The 18,103-nt window shown below is 36.8% G+C and overlaps 2 protein-coding genes across 4 annotated transcripts in view; both read right to left on the minus strand.

Annotated features, from left to right (window-relative positions):
- Window positions 1–7,353, minus strand: part of ghdc (GH3 domain containing) — a 60,638-nt gene extending 53,285 nt beyond the window's left edge. Inside the window, exon 1 of the mRNA XM_059638872.1 lies at window positions 5,547–7,353. The gene's annotated coding sequence lies outside the window, so the exon portion shown is untranslated. The remainder of the gene's footprint in view (window positions 1–5,546) is intronic.
- Window positions 7,354–7,472: 119 nt separating this feature from the next.
- Window positions 7,473–18,103, minus strand: part of stat5a (signal transducer and activator of transcription 5a) — a 115,958-nt gene continuing 105,327 nt past the window's right edge. For all 3 annotated transcript variants that reach the window (XM_048560275.1, XM_048560274.1, XM_048560276.1), the window contains 9 exons: window positions 15,494–15,616; window positions 15,306–15,398; window positions 13,850–14,056; window positions 12,682–12,776; window positions 11,920–12,062; window positions 11,367–11,522; window positions 10,561–10,612; window positions 8,794–8,901; window positions 7,473–7,964 (listed from right to left, as the gene is read on the minus strand). In XM_048560275.1, coding sequence (XP_048416232.1) covers window positions 7,838–7,964; window positions 8,794–8,901; window positions 10,561–10,612; window positions 11,367–11,522; window positions 11,920–12,062; window positions 12,682–12,776; window positions 13,850–14,056; window positions 15,306–15,398; window positions 15,494–15,616 — 1,104 coding nt within the window. In that variant the 3' untranslated portion in view covers window positions 7,473–7,837. The remainder of the gene's footprint in view (window positions 7,965–8,793; window positions 8,902–10,560; window positions 10,613–11,366; window positions 11,523–11,919; window positions 12,063–12,681; window positions 12,777–13,849; window positions 14,057–15,305; window positions 15,399–15,493; window positions 15,617–18,103) is intronic.

Below are 18,103 nucleotides of genomic sequence, written 5' to 3' on the forward strand. Positions count from 1 at the left end.
TCCATATTCACAACAGGGAAGAATTTGTAAGTCATAGAAGTCAGGGAAGAGAACTGTGATATATATGAACAACTTATAATTGAGTGGACTTAAATTCAGAGACACACACAGGCCCTAATGAGATGTATCTGAGGCTGCTGTGGACTAGAGGATCTGACATTAATTTTCAAATCCTCTCTGGACAGTGGGGAAATACCACAGGATAGGAGGGCAGCTAAATATTCCAAGGTATGTAAAGTTGCGATAGTCCCATAGGACAATAGGGCGGATCTCATTAGAAAGAGATGACTGACGGTGGTTTAACCCGAGGGTCATCACACCTCAGGTAGGGTTCAGAAAGAGGATCTTAACGGTATCCTCAGCCAGCACTGGAATTGAGCCTGTACTGATGGCATTGCAAATCAGCTGTCTCTGATGGAAACCATTGAGCCCAACTGGGCTGAGAGCTGGTAGTTGATGCAGAGTGACGCCAAAGGTGCAGGTTCACTTTAAATGAAAACATAATAAAGGGTAGAAGGGATAAACCAGGGAACACACCAGTGAACCTGACATTAGTGGTAGAAAAACCTTTGGATAAGTTGAGGAAAGGAATTAATCTCCACTTGGATAGCACAGATTAATCAAGATATGTGTGGTCTTGACAGGGGGAGATTATGAATGACAGATGTGATTGAGTTTTTTTTTGACGTGATGACAAGATGTGGATGAGAGAAGTACAATCAATGCAGTCGAGACACTTTGGTAAGGGTTTTAACAAGGTCTCAAATGGAAAACTGCTCAAGGTCTTAACACTGAATGGGTTTCTAAGCAATTTGACACATCAGATCCAAAACTGGCTTGATGGCAGAAGCCAGAGAGTGATACTTAAAAGTTTTTGTGATTTGAAGCCTGTATGTTATGGTACAACACGGGGTTCTCAGGGTCGCATCCCCTGTTGTTTTTAGTTAGCATTAATGATTTAGTAGACATGAATATAGGAGGTTTGATCAGCATCGCAAATGCCACAAACATCTGGGGTTATAGTAGATAGCTAAGAGGAAGCATGTCAATATAATGGGTTGATCAGATGGGCAGAATATTAACAAACGGAATTTACCCTTTAAAAAGTGTTAGTTGATGCATTTTTGGATGAATGACAAGAAAAAGGAGTATATGACAAATGGTGGAACTTTATGAAGTACACAGGCTGAGTCCATAGATCATTGAAGACAACAGGACAGATAGTGAAGGCAACACATGGGACACTTGTCAACATTAGTCAAGGCATTGAATACAAGAGCAGGGAAGTTATGAGGGAGCTGTACAAGACATTAGTTAGGTCATAGCTGGACTACTGTGTGAAGTTCTGGTTACCAAGCTATAGAAATGATGTGATTGTTACAGAGATGGTTCAGAGGAGATTCACCAGGATGTTGCCTGGACCAGATGATTTCAGCTTTGAAGATACCAGATATGCTGGGAATATTTTTCTTAGAGAAGGCGGAGGATGTATCTCACAAAGTATACAAAATTGAGGGGCATAGATAGGGAAGATAGGAAGAAACCTTTCCCTTGATAGAGAGATTCGTAACCTGGAGGTGAGGATTTAAAGTAAAGTAAAAGGCAGATAGTTTAAAAGGGATTTAAGAATTTTTTATATGGGGGGTGGTGAGTACCTGGAACTGATTGCTTGAAAGGGTGGCAGAGGTATGAACTACCATAATATTTAGATGATCATGTGCAGTCTCACAGCATACAAGGCTATGGGCCAAGTGCTGCAAAATAGGACTACAGCAGAGATGTGCTTGATGGCCAGTATGTAAAGCTCTAAGACTCTATTGTATTTTCTGAAAAAAATCTTTGTTTGAATGTGTTTCTAGTTAGTACATCAGCTTTTCAGTTTTCTTTTAGGGATTGAAGATGAATTGTCAGGACACTGCTGTAAGCAATCCTGGACTAAAATCAGGGTTTGGGGGAAAAATAGCATTAAAAATTACTTGAACCATTTTCCTTACAATTTGGAAACATTGGACAGGAGAGAGAACAGCTATTTGACTGACAGCTAGCATTCATCAAATTGGTAACAGAGTCAATTTTATTTCCCAATTGCTAACTGCATTCCAGGAATATGGACATGGCAGAAAATCATGTGATCACTCCAGGAACATGTCTAACCAGAGGTGACTACCCAAAATGTCAAACCTATATCAATAAAAGGAAAGTTTCTGTTGCACATTTTGCTGTGATCGAAGCCTCGTTAACCTAGTGTGTGTTGAGGAGAGAAGCTTTCAAACAGAGGTAGTTAATAAATAAATAAATTTACTGGGTAAAACCTATTAACAGACATACATTCTATCCAATTTAAATGAACTTTTAGATTGTAAACGTTTATTTATGTTATTACAATAGTTCTTTTGTAACAAAATTGATGAAAGCACAGTAAAAATGAACTGAAATGATGGCATTATGAACTTAGTGAAGATGAACCATAGATCATCACTTTTTTTTTACTGTTTTATGGTGTACACTGCATAAGCACAATGAAAAACAAAAACAACAGAAGTCAGGTGTCCAATTAAAAATATTGCTTTTGCTGGTATTACTAAAATTGGATAAAGAGAATAAATTGTTCCTTTTTCTCCCAAATAAAACACAATTAGATCATTTCAAGTTAGTAATATGTGGGGCAGATGGAAATTCATGGAAGGTGTAATTATCCTCTACTTTCTTCATATTCAGGTGTCCTTCACATTACTAAAGTACTTTCACGACTGCAAGCCGAGATGAAATATGCAGCACACTTGTCACTTCAAATTCACACAGGAATGCATCAGTCAAGGTCCTCCCACTGTTATAACCCTGCACTTAGCTATTGTATCTGGTTTATTTTTGACCAGTTGGTTTCAGGTTCTCTGACATTAAGGGCAGTGAAATTAGGGAAAACTGAATATGTGCATTTAAGTAAATTATGAAGTTGAGTTCAACTTATCTGTATGTCAATTTACTGAATAATATCTTACAAGAAAACAACTGGAGCATGAACCATTGTTTACACCCAAACAACAGTATTTGGGACATTGTACAGTAATATACTGGGGTCAACTTACTTGTATACCTTCCACGAACAATGACTGGACAAATCACAATCATGTGCTTATGGTTGCTCCATGACACCTGAGATATAGTGGCTATTCAAAGTCACACCAAAGCCAATGACTTTCTCAGCTAATATCAGAAGGCCTTTCAGCAATGGTTGCCGGTACCATTAGGAGCTTCATCTCATTTTTCATACCTTAGACTACAAACAATAAGCTTAAAATCAGCAGACAGTGTGGTTCAAGTCTTCCCAGAATAGTTTTATGGAATCTTAATCTTAAATCAAATTTTATAGCATCTTTCATTTAGATTAAGTAGTTCCATAATCCTTATTGGCTCGGGAGAAATCAATTTTGTTTCTTAGCATTTGAATCATACACCCCTACCTGACCCCAGCTTCCAGAATGTACATCTCAGAACAACACTCACTGATCATAAAGTAACAAAAATATAAAAAGCTTAAAAAATGATCAAGAAGTGATTGTGGAATATTCAGGGTATTATACTTTGAAAAAGACAACAAATACAAAGGAAGGTAATTGCACCTTCCATGCACCTTAAATATTGCTAACTCCATCCATCTCCTGGGCAACAGTCTAAAACTGAACCACACGATTTGTAACTTTGTTGCTCTATTTGACCCAAGATGATCTTCCTCCCACACATTCAACCACAAAGTATTCATTCTCACCTCAGTAACATAATCTGTCTTCAAACCTGCCTCAGCTTATCCATTACGGAATGCCTCAACACACCTGTTATTTCTGTGCTTGATTGTTCCAGTACGTCGCTGGTCAGGCCCCATGTTAGGTCTTCCATAAAAAACTCTCTTTTAGAGCTCTGTTGCCCATGACCTAATTTGCATCATGCCCTCCTTACCCATCTCTGCTGTGCTTGCAATTTAGCACTGGCTTCCAACCAAGCAAAATCTTAACTTTAAGATTTGCAGCCTTGTTTCCAAATCTCTGGCCTGGTCCCTTGACTTTGTAGTCTCTTTCAGCCCCATAACCCCTTCCTTGGATCTCTGCAGACTACAAATTCTGGGTTGTACCCAATGCTAATCGTACCAACACCAGTGGCTGCTTTAACTTTGCAATTACCTTTGCATATCTCGTCTAAGTTTTTCTTCAATATCTGTGAAACATTTAAATATACTTACTACATAAAATGCACTATATAAATGCAAAAGGATGTTGTTATTCTTCACACAGGCAAGAGCTATTTGAAATTAACACCAAGAGGAAGATTGCCTCTACTTCTGCTACTGAAATAGTCATGCTTCAAATACTCCTCAGTTGCTGACCAAACCTAAACTGCAATGTTTGGTCAACATATAATATTCAATTACTGTCTGAAAAAGCCAATCACTCTTTCATGTTTCCCAAATATTAGGTTCAATTTGGTCAAATAGAGTTTGAGCTTACTGAGATTTTTTTATTTGGCAAAAAGTAAAGGTAAGGGGTTCTAATGCTGTTTATCATACGTAACTAAAACACTGCTTTCCTGGGTAAAACAATGACCTTACACCACCCCCCCCAAAAAAAATTTGAAATCAGGATGTGAGGAACAGAAGTGTTTAGAGGTCTAAAAGCCAAGCCCTCATCATACAAGTGCTCCTAGGCCTTTCTGATAGTGGAGAAAATAACAGTACATGGTCAAAGTATTGGCATGTGGAATAATCTTGATTATTAGGAGAAAAATGTTGGATTTGTGAAAACAGTATGGACATCAGTAGCAAGGCAAGCATTTATTGTAAATCTCTAGTGGCTTGTAACATGATGGTGAACTTTTTTGAACTGCTGCAGTTTGTATGGAGAAGATACTGTCATGATACTACAGGATTAGGGGCTCCAGGATTTTAATCCCACAGCAAATTAAGAAAGTGTGATAATATGTGGGGCTTGGACTGGATAACCAATCAAGATTGGAGAATTCTTAACAATGATTTGCATTATAATGCTGAATCACACAATGATTGGTTTGAACAAGCAAGAGATCGAAGCCTAACTGCATCATAAATCCAATTTAGGTACAAATATACAAATTAGAGGCAAGAGTAGACTGTTCAGTCCCTTGAGCCTGTTCCACTAATCAATGAGATCATGGCTGATCTGATTGTGGACTCAAATTCACATTCTCACATACTCCTAATGACCTTCGACTCCCTTGCTCGTCAAGAATCTACCTACAGCAATCAAAAAGTTATGGCACAGAAACAAAGAGTTAAATCAGACAACTCTTTCAAGGCTAGAAATTATGACATTTGAATTGCTAAGGGTTCTTCAAAAAAGTCATTGATCTGGGACAGTAAATATTAAATTAATTAACAGTTTTCCCTACACTATGCCACTAATGCATCAAAATTCCAATTTCAGACGTGCAGTGCTGTACTTCATACAGTCACTTCATAGACTAGCAATGTTGAAAGCTTCTGTAAGACACTACTGAATTATGTGATTATTGACTGATACCTTTCAGCTGTGTGGAGACTGTGTAAGCTAATGTAGAACTCATAGCTTGGAAGAGATGCTTCCGCATCTACAGTAGATTCATACCCTGATATACGCAAGTCCATTGTGCCATTAACTCTAACACAAAAGGAAAAATGTGTTCTTTAATACTGGCCAACATTACAGAAAAGTGCACAAGACTGCTTCCAAATCAGTTCATGCATTAAAAAGATGCTTCAGAAATTAATTCATCATAACGTCACTCTTAAAGTTGGGCTAAGTGCTTTTAGGATGAATGTTCTATTAACAGCAAAGATAAACCAACAACAGCTAAAGTAGGGGAGATGCAACATGAAGTATTAGTTTCAGAAATAATCAAATACTGGAAGCATTCCTCTCAGAATTTACAGAGATAGAAATTAACTTTCTCCTGTTTGCATTACGATGAGACAAAAACTATACTGGATTCAGGAGCCCTGAAGAAGAAACAATTTTTTCTCCAATGTGTGTACAGGTCAACAAACATATCAGAACTAGCAAAAATTGTTTGGCATTGCAATACACTGACCTTTTGTTGGGATACATTAAAGATAACCAAATACTCTAACTATAAAAGAAAATGTTACATCTCGGTAGACCTGGGCATATAAACAAAAAGCAAATAAGCAATGGGCAATAAGCTGTTAGAATACTTTATATTTTTATGGGAAAGTATGTTGGATAATTTAAAATGTAAACATCTGCATTGCTTCCTTTCTCCCCTTTTTGTTTGTGGTTATTAGGCTGAACATGACATTCCTAAAGAAGGGATTACAGCAATCAGAGTGGGCACCCCTTTAACAGAATGAACACCGTTTTAATTTCTGTACATTGTCTAGTGGTTGTTCAAAAAAAATGATTTTAAAAATTCCCTTTGTCCATTTACTAGAGGGGTGGTCCCTCTGAAAGACTTCTGCTGCATCAAGGAATAAGTTTTGTTCAACCTATGTCCTAGTACTGCTAGGCTCAAGAGTAGTCACAGTAACACCCAACACCGCATAAATAAATTTCTAATACAACCCTCTACTGTACCGATTAAGATCCAATACAGCTTATTAAGGCATCTCAGAAACAAGCCTGGCTATTTTTCCTCATTGCAATTTATATCTACTGTAAGCCTAAATTCTTTTTCACAGAGTCAGAAAGGAGGTTATCAAGATATTGGCAAATCACGACAGAGACTGAAGACAAATCTTCAATATAGCCACAAGGGCAATTAAACTAATTCAAGAGGTATTTTGTTCCTGGTAGCCCTGTGTGTAGAACATTGCCCTTACATGATCCAAATAGTAGCTGCTGTGCACAGTCTCTCTTCTGATACTTGGATCAGAAATTTAAAAATTTATAAGTTAAGAGTCCTAAGGTAACTAGCTGTGTAGCTTGGCAACGAGGCAGTTTTGCATATGTTGCTACACACAAACTAGTCAGCTTATGAGTGCCTTGATTTTATTCAGTGCAAATCTTGATAGCTATATCACACCAAACACATGCACTTCTCATACATAATCTAAACTATGTAACAAGCCTCCTCTAAAACTGTCTTGATTGTATAAGAGGCCAAAGATGTTTTCCATTTTGTTTTTAAAATTGTTCAATTCAGAGTATCTTGGAAACAACCAATGCAAGCAAATGGTTCTGAGATATAAAAATATACATCATAAGCTATTCCTCCTCAATGCCTCAAGGTGAATGTGTCACAAATACTTAAGATGAGTTTAAACTTGTCTTGAAGAGTAAAACCAATGTCATTGTGACTTGCCTGTGCCGGTTTTATGACGCAATGTTCAACTGAAGTTGCCAATCAAAAAACTGAAAATTGATTTCCAACAAAATACAACTATCCTAGCAAACGATTAGAGTACTAGAACCCATACATAACTGAAGTAGCTCTGACTGACTTGGTAAAGGCAGTGTTTAAATTGGGTTTTAATTGTCAATTTGACTTGTGAAACAGAACAGACTAAAGTACAAATTAAAACTGTACTTCATTATCTACCAAAAAAAGTAACTGAAACGCAAAGGGTAAATAAAAAAACAAGCAAATAGCAACTTGCATTTTGTACAACGGAAAACCATAATCCACAGTTTCCAAAACTGCAGCCTTATTCCAAGCAAACAAGACATTTAAAAACATTTGCGTTGCTTCAACATGCACAAAAATATTAGCTTCACAAGGATTATTAACATTTCACATTATGAATGATTTGGAAATGAAGCAACTTATGGAATGAAACCATAAGAAACAATAATTTCTAGGAGGTGGGGATTGTCAATCATGTCGGTTGGTGAGGAAGCCATTGATTGTCAATTGGCCTGCGCAGAAGCTCCTCCACATGTCTGGCAACATCCATTGTATCATCTAGGTCAAAATCCCCTTCAGGATCAAGCATACTGTCTGGGCTAGTTAAAAAATGAAATATGATTAGAAATTGGTTGAATTCATCAACAGGATAATGAAACAAGTCTCATCTCTGAAAAAACAGTAATTCATATTGTACTTGCTAACTGCCTCTTTGCAAATGCAATCTGCTCAAAAAGACTATTCATTGTTCTGTACATCCAGTATCAAAGAAATGTCAACATACATTAATACAGTGCTTTTTAAAGGTAGAAAAGCATCACAAGATGTTTTACAGCAGTGTAATCAAAGTGATCAAGTCAAACAAAGATAAGAGGATGGGTTAAAAAATGTTTCATTGGAGATGTAGTATCAGAAGAGGGTCATAAAGGGAGAAAGAAAGAACTGGAGAGTTTCAGAAATCATGTTTTTGAAGGCCTGGAATACGGTTTCAGCATCAAATAAATTGAAGTGGGAAAGGGCAATGTTGTAAAGGTAGCCTATTTGACAGGCCAGAGTGAATTTGGCTCAGGATCAAAAATAAGCCACCATGGTTGTGAATATTAATCAAGCTCTTGGCAGTGGCTAAAGATGGAGATGGAATGAAGATCAATTGGAAATAGAGTTGTGAGAGTAGACATTAGAGACTCATGGCTAGACGTAGCTCAAAGAACACATGACAGAAGGAAGGAAAAATGAAAAAGACTTGAGGATGAAGCAAGGAGTAGCCATGGGCATAGTTTGGCTTGTTTGAAGCACAGTACAAAAGATGATCAACTGGACCATAGAAGGAAAAGATCTGTTCATAGGAAAATTTCTTGCTCTATTGAGGGAAATAATTGTACTAAAAAGCCACAAACAAAATGACTAACAACTGACAGCAATGCTTACTTTTGTGGATAGAGGGGATACTGAGGTGGCGGACAAACAGCAGGTGATGCTGCTTGCTCCATATAGGTACTGCTCGATGATGTAGCATCAGATGATGCTGTAGCAAATCTGTAAACAGAAACAGTTCAATTCTAAGCAGCATAGCAGCTTCTTTTTTTTTTAAAAAGAAACGTACACAAGATAACTGATTTCTGAAGAAGGGTCCCGACCCGAAACGTCAACTTTCCTGCTCCTCTGATGCTGCATGGCCTGCTGTGTTCCTCCAACTCTATACTGTGTTATCTCTGACTCCAGCATCTGCAGTTCTTGCTAGCTCTAAAAGATAACCACCGAAATTCCAATACAGATTAACAATATAATTCCACACAACTTAATGGCATAGCATCTTAAATTCTGATATCCTACTTATCATGAGCAGAGATACTGAAGAGTCAGAGAGATGTACAGCATGGAAACAGACCCTTTGGTCAAACTCATCCATGCTGACCAGCTATTGTAGATTAATCTAGTACCATTTGCCAGCATTTGGCCATATTCCTCTAAACCCCTTCCTACTCATATCCACCCAGAAGCCTTTTAAATGTTGTAATCATACCAGCCTCCAGTTCCTCTGGCAGCTCATTCCATACACACACCACTCACTGCGTGAAAAAGTTGCCCCTTAGGTCCCTTTTAAATATTTTCCCTCTCACCTTAAACCTCTGCCCTCCAGTTTTGGGCTTTTCTACCCTGGGGAAAAGACTGTCTATTTATCTTATCCATGCTCTTCACTATTTTATATACCTCTATAAGGTCACCCCTCAGCTTCCGACACTCCAGGGAAAAAAGTGCCAGCCTATTCAGCCTCTCCCTATAGCTCAAATCCTCCAACCCCAGCAACATCCTTGTAAGTTTTTTCTGAACTTTTCAAGTTTCGCAACACCCTTCCTATTTCAGGGATACCAAAACTGAACACAGTATTCCAAAAGTAGCCTAACCGGTGTGCTGTACAGCTGTAACATGACCTCCCAACTCCTGTAACTCAATGCACTGACCAATAAAAGTAAGCATACAAATGCCATCTTCGTGCTACAATGTCAAGGTTCCTTACTGAGGGAGGTACTGGGAAGACCACAGCAAGGATCCCACATTACAATCAAAATTACTCTCTCCATAAACATTTTTGTGTTAATAAATGTATGCTGATATTATGATATCTGTACTATATTTTTCTACTTTATATGTTTTCTATATTTTTCTACTCTCCTCTTGTGAAAATCAGTGTCAAATTATCAGCTAAATTGCTAAGTGGAATGAACATGGTATCATGAGGAGTGGCAGGACAATCTCCAAAATGGCCATGGATTTTCTCTTGTCACTATCTTATTAAATGACAGGGAAAACAAAATCATTTTGTTTACTTTCCTTAATAGCCTTACCGTGCATTAGAAGCTTTCTTGACACACAAATACACAATTATAAGATGAAGTAGAAAACTATAACTAAATCAAAGTATTACAGAAATTAACACATTAATACAGCAAGTTGCAATCACAAGACATGACTTTCTGATGCAGATTTACTAAGTAATCCATGACTAGTTTGCTTTTTGCTCACTTCACCAGTAAAAATATACTTGAACAGAAACAATTTCAAATTAATAATTGATACAGAAGAACCTGTCTGAATCCACCATTCTCCAAGAAAATTTGTATATTATTAGAGAATAAAATTAAAATAAGAGTTTATTGAAAATTGTTTTAATAAAAGTCACCACAAAATACTTACTCCGGAACAACCTGTTTGATCTGTGGTTTCACATACCCATCTACTGCTTTTGCTAGTTGGGAATAAAAATAAAATTAACTTTATTACATCACTGATTTATATATACTGTAATACAGATTTTAATAATTTCTAGAATTAAGACAGCTGAAATAAATCTTTGTTGCAGAATGAAGATGCACTGATGATTCACCTTTAATGTAAACTGATTTCTGGATTTGAAAAGCAATTGTTCCAAAGTGCACAACGAAAGACTTTGAAGTATTTTCATTTTGATCAACTATGTTCTTTGTTGAGCATCTTTTTTCTTTATAGGTTCATGTATCACAAGGTTAAGAAGCAGGCAGATGATTTGCTTATCAGCCTCAACTGATGAAACTTGGTAAACTGTCGTTCGTGAGTAATCAAACAGAACACAAAACGATTCATCTTATTTTCTCTCCCGCCCCAGCCCCCATGTGAAGTTCCCTGACCAATACTGGAACAGGTTCAAGCCTCCATAAGGGTGCTATTATACTAACATAGTTATCAAACATAGCCTTCTGCTCGGTCATAGGTACCATCTATTCTTCAATATTAAAATGGCTTTGATAGATGAATTGGGCTTATTTATTTATGGCTAAAACAGGACAGTTCTTGTGAAAAAGAGTGCATGCACTGCTAAACTAAATAATATTCAAAATAAGCCGAAATGCTCATGTGCCATCCTGTATGTTGAATTCAAGCCATTTACATTAGATTAAAAAATTGATGCAACTTCAATCAATTTTGCAGAAGCTTTCATGACCATTAAAGCAAATGACACTTACACAATGGTGGTGTATAGTATTTGGAAAACACATCATCTTTGGGTCTGTCAGGATACAAGTACAGCAAATGATTGAGATCACTGATACGATCTGCCAGTGATCGAATTGAAAAATCTTTGGTTGTGTATGGCATGAGATTCCAAACCATTCTTTCTCCTAGAAAATATATAACAGTTTTAATATTAGCTTGAATAGCTGTTTTATGTTTTAGCAGAAAATCAGAAGTATTTTAGTAAAAAGTACAAGCAATGTAATTTATAAACAATACATTTATACAACATGGACCATACTGAAACAAATTTATGCCATTTAAATGTTTCAGAGTTAAATACAGATGGTCTTATGAAAGCTGCTGTAGTGATCACTGGATCTTCCAATGGCACCATACTATGGTAATGATCAAAGATTTAACATGTTAGGCATTTTCCCCCTTAAACGCAGAATCTTTGTACAATTATGTATGCAAGAGTCATTAAGGAATTTTCTTAACCACTGATACTGTGACAGTTACCACAGTCAGAAATAAGAAGTAGATGCTTTCTTATGGCCACACCTGCTTTGTTGGGATTATCTGCTCCCCAAGCTATTGTAATCCCTCCAATTTCAGAGTCACTGAATCGCAGCAGGAAGGTTCCATTTGGCTTGGAAAGCAACATGTCCTGTGCCTGCTGCTTGTTTACAAAGCCCAAAATTGCCCTGCATTAAGCACAGATATGCATTCAAATTACTACAATTTATATACATTTGGAATAAAATATGATTTGTCACAAAAAATAGTATTCAAACACTTTGCAGCTCATCTTGCTGAAAACATTGATCCGTACAGTAACATGGCACCCTCTGAAACTTTGCTCAATTTACCAATTCTTCAACTATATTCAGATAGAAGATACTTAGAAGCACTTCATTCTGAAGCCATATTGCCACATCGATCCTCTGCAGGGATCATATATGGTGATTTGGAAAAGGTTGATTTAGCCACCTCCAAAGATTGAGACTAATACAGTCACTTTCTCTCCTGACTTAGATTAACTAATTCAGCAAATATTGGCGAATGAATTGGAGAAGTTAGGGCTGCAAAGGAAGCTACACAGCGTTCTGAACAAGTGAGCCGATAGGAGGGCTCCTTTCTAATGACTGCAGTGGCAGCCTTGTAGTCATTGATAAAAATAAGTTTTTAAAATTTCATTACAATAAGTTGGCTTGTACTACTTCAAATTGTTGGCTCAGTACTTAAATGCAGTTACATGTATATATGACAGAAACCACATTTATAATGGTGAGTTTTGTAGACAATGAAACCAGAATACATTACCCATCATTCCAATGAGGCTTTAGATGCTTTTTTGTCAGCTCCATGACTCCATCAAACCATTGCCAGAATGTGAAATTTCGACCTGGTAAACTTTCCTTTAAGAAAGGAAAATTTGAAATACCACATGTACTTATATGACAAAATAAATTAAGCTTCAGAAGTAGTTATTACTAAGATATTTTTAACATGATCTTATTCACCTGTTCATTATGTTTATTCCTTCACCTTCAGAAATGAGTAGTGGGCAATTGTCAGCAGTTTAATGGCATCAGCAAAATAAAATCTAAACATAAAGGGCCAATTTAATTTATTTAAAACCAGTCTCAAATTTACCAGATATTCTCAAAGAGCCATTCAACATACAGTTAAGATTACTTTCTACGAAGTAATGCAGGTACTGAATCTTCTCCACAATTCTTTTATTACAGGCAGTAAGAACTATGGAAAAATAAGGTATTCTAAATGTCAATATTTCACACAGCCATCAATACTCTTTGAGACAATAGGAACTATTAAGTTTCTACATTCTGGGTATTGAAAACCAATCCATTACTTTTAAAGTGTCACAACTTTTGCTGTTGTGTTTATATTTTCCACAATCAGCAATTTGATAACAGCAAGATGCTTTCGCGATGTTGACTGAGAGATAAATATTGGCGATCACCATGAAACCACATGGGCAGAAAGTATATAACCCCGAACTGAAATAAGGCATGGTGAAATTCAAGGATGGCAAAGAGAAACTGCCAGCATTTACTGACCATAGGTCAGAGAGAAGAGTGGATATGTGGCATTGTGAAAAGGAGACTTTTTAGTTTACCACTTACGTGGCTGTTGCACTCTCAGAAATATTTTAGCTAAGCAAGAGTCCACAACATATAAGTACCAATAATTACCCACAATTTCTCAGCAGACCATGCAGAATGGCACTGCAATTTTTGTGACAGTTTTCCACTCGCTTAAAATGCTGAGTACAAATGGTGCTGAGATACATCTGTCTGAGACATTTTGGTAGAACTACAGTTGATAGGCCCACATCAGCGCTAGTTTTTGATTGTCAACTTTTCTGGAGCTGTATGTTAGTTTTGGCAAGTCTGTCACATTTGTAAGCAAACAAAAAGATTGTACAATAGCTTATCCCCAATTGGATGCTAAAATAGTACCTTACCCTGTTAAATTGGGACCAGGAGATGGTCATATTACTGTAATCATCTGCATGGATGGCTGAACTACTGAATGCTTTCTGAGCCAAGAAAACAAGATTTTCTTCTGATAATCCTCTGTTACTTTGAACCTCTGCTTTGAACTTCATGTTGAGAGCTTCACATAATTGTGGCCAGAGTACTTTGTCAGGAACTACAAATGGTACCCGACCCTGAAATTGAAAACACAGAAGTAGTGTGAACTTAAAAATATTTCAATTTAATTTTTTAAATTATTACCCAATAAAACCTCAAACACTTAAAAAATGGAGCAATAAATAACCAATTTATATATGTATCCAAACATTATATATAATAGGAAATTAAGCAGCTCCCAGTGCAGTATGCTGACTGAGGGTCAGCTCAGGCAAACCGATTACAACAAAAGCATTACTAATGACACTGCAGTAAGCCAGTGGAGGGCATTTTTCAATACAAGCCGTAACTTCTCATTTTTATCATTGGCGTATCCCCCACAGGATGTACCTAACTACCAGGTCAAAATTACTAATATTTTACTACGATTGTGTCCACGTCCAACAGGTGAAATGAAGATTTAAACTCGAAGATTCAAACTTACAACCTTCAATCACTCATGCACTCTGATGTCAAAGTTGACAAGATGATAAATCTTCACATAAACTTGTTTCTTTATGGGGAGACATTTTTAAATTCAAAAAGATTGGAGCAAAAATCTGAAAACACTATACGTTTTATCAAAAAATTACTAAGCCACTTACTGATAAAAAGAGAGAGAAGCACCTTTGCTGTCAAACCATTCTAGTTACAAGCATTGAAAAATAATTAAGTGGAAGGCAGTTTCAGAGCGATGGATGTCACAAACCAGGACATAACTTTCAAAATTGGTACATTGTCTTATACAATATTTTACCTAGTTCAGTGACATGGTAGCTCATATGATAGCTTCAGTCAGCAGGGAGCCTGACGTACTTATTAAAATAACAAAAGATGTTCAAAACAAAAATTCTCATACTGGTCTTCAATAGATTCAGAAGTTCAATCCATGACAATGTTTTATAAATGAAACGTAATGTATGCACAGTATTTCAAAACGAACAGCATTCCCCTAATGCTGAATTTTACAAAAGCATAAGTACTATTAATTTTATGCTGATAGGTGGTGGACATCAATTGAGAATTCACCTATGGCTGCCATACTACAGCAAACTGAAAGTGCCTATGCTTGTTGGTTTGGAGATGCATATACATCTGTAAATAAAACCTTGTAAGCATATCTAGTGTTCTACCTTTCAATACCCATATTCTGACAAATACTGTCTATATTTTTTAATTTGCAGGGGTTTGAATTACACATATTCTTACTGCAGCCTTGTTCAAATCACAAGCTTTCATTCAGATTTAAATTTCATTTGAACACTAAATGAACGACTTGGAGCTTACTGGCTCGGCAAATGCATTATCCCAAAGTACAGTAGCAGTGGCATTGTTGTCTTGGCTGCCATGAACAATCACTACCACTGGAAGCGATAATGTCTGTAAGACAGAAAATAATTAGGTAGAAATTACATGTATTCAATGACAAATAATAAATTACACTTTCAAACCTCTGAATTGTGCGTACAACATACCTTAACCTGAAAAACTAATTCATTTCCACCAACGCTGAACTGTGATTCAAAAAGAATTGTGAATTTCTCTTCCGTGACTGATTCTGCTCCCCGCCGATCAGAACGCTTGATTCGTTTAAGAGACTACAAGAAAGCAAAGTTTAATCAAATTTTAAATAATCAATATATATGTGTGTTTTTAGGGTTAGCAAATATTTCAGTAGAATACACAATTTGTAAAAAATTCAAATCTAAGCTTATGCTTTATGATCAGAACAACTTCAATACAATACAAAAACAGTAGCAAAAATGCTCATTAGACAGTTTATATGCACTTCTGATCTCTCTTGAAAAGGAGCATGTTATGAAACGCCTCTGACACCAGAGCCTTACAGTAAAGCCAACTTGTACATTTGAACTGGACAGCAAGCACTACAAGGGGAGATAATCAGCAATACTACCAGTCAGATCAATCCTGTCCTCACCATAAGATGACACAAGCCTACTTCTAACATGTCAACGCATTGGGAATTGGGAGTGGAAAACTGCCGATTTTTTCTTCCCCTAACGTAAAAATACTGAGACATGCTCAGTAGTTGCCTGAATAGACACACACTGTCCAAGGATCAACGCTTAAGCTCCTGCTGATGACTTAGTGCGCACTGTGCAATGCATTAACTGACTAAGCTGTGTGAGGAGCAGCACCAAAAGCATCGAGAAACTTTTATTGTAAATATCGCTAGCTAAAGAATCTTTTGCATATAAGAGAAAATTACAATTTGTTTAATAAAATATGTTGTTTCTTAAATACAGAAATGCATTTTAACTAGAAATATTCTTAGAACATGTGATTACTGAATCTCCCAGGTTATTGATTAGACTGTATTATTCATGTTTATTTTGGTCAAATAGTTAATGTCACCAGGAGGTGATCATGGAACATATTCCAAAAGCACAAAACACAGTCAATAACACTTACTACCACAAATCCAAATTCTCTACCCACATAAGTGAATGCAAACATTTTGTCATAACTTTCATTCCATATCTTCCAACAAGATTCAACTTTCAAAAACGTTTCCCCCAGCAATTTTCTCCCTTAAATCTACCAACTGGCTTTTCAGCCATACTTCTTCCTACTTAAACCCTCTTCAAACAAAAGCAAAATCAGCATGTTGGTGACTGTGCAACCGAGATGTCTAACAAAACAAGAACAGGAGTAGGCCAATCAGCCCATCGTGCCTACTTTACCATTCTGGATCATGGGTGATCATCTCTTCAAAGCTACATGTCCACACTACCTTCATTTCTCTTAACATCATTAGCTTCCAGAAATCTAATAATTTCTGTCCTGAACTTGCTTAATGATTCAGCTTCCAAAGTCCTTAAGAGTAGGCAACTCCAAAGATTCACCAACCTTTATCCTAAGATTAGATCCCTTCTCTATCCAAACTGTTATCGTGGAAGAATTTTGAAAGTTTGAAAAAAAAATCTTTTTACTCAAAATTCTAGAGAATACTAACGCTATTTCTCTAATCATATACAGAATCTGCCATCCCAGGGATTAATTTGGTGAATGTCCCATTGGATTCCTTTTACAGCTGTGGACAAGGAGGCTAAACCATACAAAATTCACTCGGTGAGATCTTACTAAGGCTCTATACAAATGCAGCCAGAGATCTTTGCTTCTGTACTCTAATTCCCTTGAAATGAATGCCAACATACCATGTGCCTGCCCGATTGCTTGCTGAGTCTGCATGTTAACTTTTAGTGACTCATGGAAAAATGACAGCCAGGTTCCAGAGGACACCCTTGTGTAACTTCTCACACTAAGAAATATTCTGCCTTTGTGTTTTTTATGAACTTCACGTTCATTTCCACATTACATTCCATTTGTCATGTTCACGTAGCCCATCAAAGTCCTTTTGAAGCCATTTTTCACCCAGATAAGCTGCATTCCCACCTACTTTGGTGGTATTAGCAAATATGTAAATATTAAAATTGGTCCCAACATCCATATCATGAATTGTTGTGAACTCAGTACTGACTACTGCAGTACCTCGTCAGTAACCACCTGGCAACCCAAAAAAATGACATTTATTTCCACTCTGCTTTCTGTATATTAACTAAATCTCAACCCATACTTGTATATTCACCCCAGCTTCATAACACTAGTTTTACTTAACCTCCTGTGTGGGACCTTATCAAAAGCCTTCTTAAAATCCAAATATACCACACTCAAAGATTCTCCTTTGTTTATACCACAAGTACAGTCCTCAAAATCTGTTTGTCAAATACGATTTTCCTTCCATGTTGAATGTACCCAATGTCACCATTCTCTTCAAAATGTTCGGCAGTCACTTCCTTCATTGTAGGTTCTAACATCAAGCTAACAGCTTTGTACTTCTCTGCGACCCTTACTTCTCCCTTCTTAAATAGCAAGCTAATATTTGCCACTTTCCAGTCAGCAGAAACATTTCCAGATTCTACAGAATTATGAAAGAGAACCATCAATACTATCTTGACCGCTACTTCCTTCAAAACTCTGGGAGAAAAGTTCTGTGTGCAGGAAATATATCAATTCTCAATCCAACAAATTTACACATATCCCTTGGGTATCTGTACATCTGG

This window comes from Stegostoma tigrinum, chromosome 31 (assembly GCF_030684315.1).
Source record: "Stegostoma tigrinum isolate sSteTig4 chromosome 31, sSteTig4.hap1, whole genome shotgun sequence".
NCBI classification, from domain to species: domain Eukaryota; kingdom Metazoa; phylum Chordata; class Chondrichthyes; order Orectolobiformes; family Stegostomatidae; genus Stegostoma; species Stegostoma tigrinum.